At 56.3% G+C, this 6023-nt stretch overlaps 1 protein-coding gene across 1 annotated transcript in view; it reads right to left on the reverse strand.

Annotated features, from left to right (window-relative positions):
* Positions 1-6023, reverse strand: part of STIM1 (stromal interaction molecule 1) — a 76953-nt gene that overhangs the window by 27898 nt on the left and 43032 nt on the right. Inside the window, exon 5 of the mRNA XM_035900928.1 lies at positions 4566-4681. Coding sequence (XP_035756821.1) covers positions 4566-4681 — 116 coding nt within the window. The remainder of the gene's footprint in view (positions 1-4565; positions 4682-6023) is intronic.

The raw sequence follows: 6023 nt of genomic DNA on the forward strand, positions 1-6023 counted from the left end.
CCATCCCTCCCCCCCCAGCCTGTGTGGGTACCGGAGGTTGCCCCCACCCAGGGGCAGGACCTTGCACTTGGCCTTGTTGAACCCCACAAGGTTCACATGCCCCCACCTCTCCAGCTTGTCCCGGTCCCTCTGGATGCCATCCCGTCCTTCTGGCAACTTACAACCTCTTACAACTTCTCTTGGGAAGAAACGTGTGGGTACCAAAGGCTAAATTGAGCCACACTGGCTTTCCTCTGCAGCTCTTCTCCCAAGAGAAGGGAAGGGCTCCCAGACCATGGGAGTAATTTGGCTGCTGTGAGCAAGGAACTTGCCTCTTCCCACCAGTGCAACCAGCACCAGGGCTCCCACCTCCAACATACACCTTGGTCGCTCCCTCTAAGTGACTCAAGGAACGGTAAATAAAAATCCAATTAACCTGAACCATAACTGTTTGCACGCTTGGGCTGTTTCAGATCCAACCCACGGTGCCAAGCATGTCGCCCTGCAGAGCGGGCGGGCAGCAGGGTGAAGTCCTGCGCATCCCAAATGGACTTTGGGAAGATGAAGAGGAAGGGAGGAAAAGGATGAAAGAAGTACAGCTGTTACATTTTGTAGTAAACTTCACAAAAAAATCATAGAATCATAGAATGATTTGGTTTGGAAGGGACCCCTAGAGGTCATCTAGTCCAACCCCCAAAAAAATCCCAGTCTTAGCCACAAACTGCCCATTATTTTTCCACAAATGCAGCTGTCAGTACTGTTAACCTACTCAAAAATGAACAGCACAAAGCACGGTCATTGGCATGATCATTAGCATGGTCATTAGCAAGGGGTTTCCCTGGCAGGCATCTCACAAAGTCCCTTTGGAGAACACAGATTGCTCCGTGGTGCACAATGCCACCCCAAACCCAACCAACCCACCCCGTATTTCTGACACCGCTGATGGAAGTGCGCAAGTGAACAGTTCTCGTTCTCAAAGAGCTGAAATTGCAGTTCAGAGAAAACCTCAGAGGGGTCCTGTCAGAGTCTGCTGGGAGAGGCACTGGAAGGCACAGGGTGAAGTGACCTGAGACCCCACCTGGGGCACTGCGCCCAGTTCTGGGCTCCCCAGTTCAAGAAAGATGAGGAACTCCTTGAGAGAGTCCAGAGGAGGGCAACAAGGATGATGGGGGGACTGGAGCATCTCCCCTACGAGGAAAGGCTGAGGGAGCTGGGCTTGTTCAGCCTGGAGAAGAGAAGGCTGAGAGGGGATCTCATCAACACCTACAAATATCTCAAGGGTGGGGGTCACCAGGACGGAGCCAGACTCTTCCCAGTGGTGCCCAGCACCAGGACAAGGGGCCATGGGCACAACCTGAAGCAGAAGAGGTTCCAGTTGAACGGGAGGAAGAACTTGTTGACTGTGAGGGTGCCCGAGCCCTGGCCCAGGCTGCCCAGGGGGGCTGTGACGTCTCCTTCTCTGGAGATCTTCAACCCCCGCCTGGATGAAGTCCTGTGTAACATGCTCTAGGAGAACCTGCTTGAGCAGGGGGTTGGACTGGGCGAGTTCCCGAGGTCCCTTCCAAACCTTGCAATTCTGTGATTCTGGGTTGATAAGCTGGTGAGAGTAACTGCTGCAGGAGAAGTCAGTCTCCTCCCGGGCGCAGAGTGCCCTTCCGAGGCAGAATACTGGGAAAGGCTGCAAGTGACGACAGGAGAGGTGTTCGGGCATGGAATACCTTCTGCTGGGGTCGCTCTTGGGAAGCACAGGCCACCCACGGAAGAGCTGCGTAGGGCTGCCCTGCCCCGGGCTCCCCGCACGGCACGGCTCAGAAGAACCAGGGCACGTTCAGCTCTCCGCCCCGCTACTGCAACCACAGACCCACGTCAAGCAGAGCGAGACGGCGGTTTTCCTGCGTCACGTCCGTCCCCGTCCGTTGCCACCGCTGCCGGCGCACGGAGGGGTGGGATGGGTCCCTCTCGACTCCCTCTGACCACCTGCCAAGGCTTCTGCTCCTACGGCGCGTACCGGCCGCTGGTGGGGGGACCCTTCGGGGCGTTGTATTGCCAAGGCAACGCAAGATCATCTTTACGCTCTCAATTTTCTTGCTTTTTTAAACTTGTAGGAGAACTCAGTGTTATTGTAGCTATTTAGCTCTGTACCCAACGCCCTGCGGCAGTGGCCAAACCGTGCAGCGAGGCTCTGGAGCAGAGCTTCTACAGCTGAAGCCGGGATGGTTTGCGTCCGGTTTATTGCCACTTAAATCAGGCTCCCAGCACCCGCCGCCGGGCAAACCTGGGCAGCAAAAGCTGCAGGAAAAAGCCCCCAACGCCAGCGAAAACTGATTTCTGTTTTTTTTTTTTTTCCCATTCTTTTTAGGGGAAAGAAGGAAGAATGGGCACGATTCTGCGTTGTTACGCACCGCCCGCCCGCCCATCAGCGTCATGCCGGGTTTGCAGCGCTGCCTCTGCCCTACGTGTTAGAGCAGCAAGGCAAAAAGCTGGACAACAGCAAAACCCAACGGCAACCTCGGGTGCATGAGCAGAGGAGTCCCGCCAGGAAAGACACAAATTCAAAGGCCCAATTTTTAAGCAGAAAGTTTCAAAGTTTTACTTCGGGAATAAACCCAGCACGGATTGTTAGAACCTCGGCAATTTCACAGCGGCCTATGGAAGCGTTTATGGAATAAGAGCAAATCTATGCACTCGGTAAATCCTGCGCCGGTCGTTCGTGTTGGAGCTGGAATACCAGAGCAGCACACGCGGGGGAATGACCGGCGCCTTCATTTCCCTATGGGATGCATCGGAGCCGCGATGCCGCCTTCCTGGCGTAGCAGCCGAGGGGTTCAGACACAAGACAGTGAAGAAGAAGAAGAACCTGAGGTGCAGCGGTGGGGCAGGCACCGTCCCCTCTAACGCCGGCCTGGGGGCAGCTGCCGTAAGCTTGAGAGCATGAAACAAAACACAGAAATGCCTCTGTTCTTAAGGAACCCAACCCAAGCCAAGAGCTCAATGAGCTCCCCTGATGGCACCTAGAATTCTTCTGCCTGCGCCAAGCTTCGGCCCCCCCTCGAGCACTTGGACGCTGCTTTTTGTCTGCTCCTGGGCCCAGAGGACGCCTCCGTAAAGAGCCTTTTGTGACCGTGCTGGTGCCCACCGGCGACGGGGCGCCCCCAACACCAGCCAGGCTTCTCCGTCACCCCGCTCCCCGGCTTTTTGGGCTTGAGCTCTCGCTCCCTACGGAGCAGCCAAACCTAAAGCCCTGTCCGTCGTCTTGCCCAGGTGCTGCTGGCAGACGGACCGGGAAGGCTGTCGGATAACGCCAACGAACCCTGCGGAGCCCGGGAACGCGATAGAGCTGCTTTGCTGCCTGGGTGCAGGTAACCTAAACACAATCCAGTTAACTGTAAATATTTAAAGTGGATGGTAAATCTCCCAGCGATAAATTAATCTGGTATTTGCTTAAGGAATTCTATTGCTTTAAACAAATAATGATTCAGCGGCTCTCAGAGTACTTGTCATCTGAATTATAACAAAGGGAAATGGAGCGGCTCTAGTGGAAGCTACAGCGAGGCAAAGGGGCTTCACCCACCCCGGAGAGCCGGCCCCGCGGGGTGAACGCTTCCAGAAACCTCCAGCAAGTCCCACCTCACGACGGGGAATCACCTCCTTTCCAGGCACCCGGCCCTGGCGCCTCTGTTAACCCACGCACAGACGTTCAACGAACGAAGGGCAATGCCCCGGGTGACAGCTAACGATGGCCATTGTTCCCAATGGCCAACCTGATGTCTAAATCACGTACAGGCAACACGCTCTGCCTTAAAAATCCATCTCGCCTGCGCCACGCCAAGCAGAACCAGGCCCTCATCAAGCGAGGTTTCTGTTGTCCCCACAAAAGCATCTAACGCTCATGGGAAAGACATGAGTAAGAGGGAGAGAGACAGAAGGACCTTTAATAAAGAGGCAGTAGACATGAGCCAGACGGAGTGAATGCAAAAGGAGCACCCCGAGCAGCGCCGAGATAAGCATCAGAGGGCTTGGAGATCGCGCCAACAGATGCCTGTAATCAGCATCAAAGGAACCCAGTCCCTCGTGCTCATCCAGCCTAAATGCCTTCCCATCCAGCCCACGCTGCTCTTTCCCCCATCCAAAGGCGGGTCACCCGCAGCCTGAGTCACCGACGGAGCCCCAGGTCCCGCCGGCAGCAGCTTCCCTCGGAGCAGGCGGGGTGGCTGCCCTCGCCACGTCCCCTCCGGGGCAGCGCGAAGCTCACCGCGCCGTCAGCACCGCAACGAAGAGGGAGGACGGGAAGGTTTCACCCTGGGGGGACAGGAGCTCCAGCAGGACAGCGGGTCGGCTCCCCCGCGAGCGGCCCGTCAGGGACGGAAACGCAAGCCCAGCAGGCAGGACGCCTCCGGGCTACAGAGCCGCTCCGATAGATCCAGAGGCAACCCGCTCCTGCTTCAGGGGATCTGCACCAGGGACAAGTCACCCAGGTGAGGCTGCGCAGGGCACAGCTTGGCGCACCCAGCCCTGTTCTGCCCAGTACTGAGCAGGCACAGATCCCCTTGACGAATGGCCCAAGGGCTTGGAATTTTGGTACTTACAGAGCGGAGGCCCAAAGAGCACCGTGTCCAGCGCCTTCAGCTGCAGCTTCTGCCTGTGGCTTCGATCCGTCATTTTCAGCACACTTCCCATCATGGTAGCGTTGTTCACTGCTAGCCTGTGGGAAAAATAAATATATATCTGGGGGTTGGACTAGATGACCTCTAAGGGTCCCTTCCAACCCAAAACATTCTATGATTCTATGATGATATATATTAGAAAAAGAGATAGGCGTGCTCATATCCATCTGGATTAATAACAGACCAAAAATTGAACATGGAGACTAGAGGAGGAGAAACACAATGAGCAGGACCCGAGGACTCCCTGCTGAGGCTTAGGACAAAAGAAATCCCTCGTTACTGTCACCTCTGGTGCAGGGCATCCCTAGGGAAGAGTTCAGCAGCAGGCTCTTTGGCTGTACTGGGAGAAGGAAAAGCCAAGGCCACACCTATTTCATTAACCCTGACCACCTCAGTGACTGATTCCCTATCAAAACCGATCCATTGGTGTCTTACCAATTACTAACCTTTTTTTTTAAATCAACCCGACACCGCTAGCCCTTGTCATCTCATTCCATGAACCATGCGACCGTACTTCTCACCTGGAACGTGGGCACCCTGTGCCCTGCCTCGAACACCTGATTTTAGCCCAGGCAATCCCTCCTGCCCAGCCCGTTTCCAGGCCTCTTTTCAGCAACGACACCCTTTACCCAAAGAAACTGCACTGAATTTTTCCAAGCCTGTTATGAGTTTAGGCCAACTCACAGCCAGTGTTTCTCTCGAGGAACGCAGGGCTTGGAGGTCTCCTTTGCCGGAGCATCGAGGAGGAGGAATTAGCATCAGCACACACCAGTGCTGGGTGGTGCGGAGATACATAACCAGTAGCCCTTGAACTGGGAACTTGAACGCTGCTTAGATGCAGCCCAGAGAGCAGAGATGATATTCTGAACGACGACGGAGAAGTTCCGCGGCTGGGCTGGGGTTATCGAGGAAGGCTGCAGCAGAGCCGGGACGTAGCCTACGCCTGTTTTGTTCCAGGGCAGGGGTTTGGCCCTAAATGCGTCGCTTCAGGCGTAGGCAGGTGGAGCCTCGCGTACGAACCAGCAAGGACAGTATTGAGTGTGCCCTCAGTAAATTTGCAGAGGACACCGAGCTGGGCGGGAGTGTGGATCTGCTGCGGGGAGGAGGGCTCTGCAGGGGGACCTGGCCAGGCTGGATCCATGGGCCCAGCCCAGTTGGGTGAGGGTCAACAAGGCCAAGGGCCGGGTCCTGCCCTGGGGTCACCACAACCCCAGGCAGCGCTCCAGGCGTGGGGCAGAGGGGCTGGAAAGCTGCCCGGCGGAAAAGGCCCTGGGGGGGTTGGTGGAGAGGGGGCTGGATAGGAGGCAGCAGGGTGCCCAGGTGGCCAAGAGGGCCAGCGGCATCCTGGCTTGTATCAGGAGGGGGGTGGCCAGGCGGGGG

Source organism: Egretta garzetta, unplaced genomic scaffold, assembly GCF_000687185.1.
Source record: "Egretta garzetta isolate BGI_Z169 unplaced genomic scaffold, ASM68718v1 scaffold778, whole genome shotgun sequence".
Lineage (NCBI taxonomy): Eukaryota > Metazoa > Chordata > Aves > Pelecaniformes > Ardeidae > Egretta > Egretta garzetta.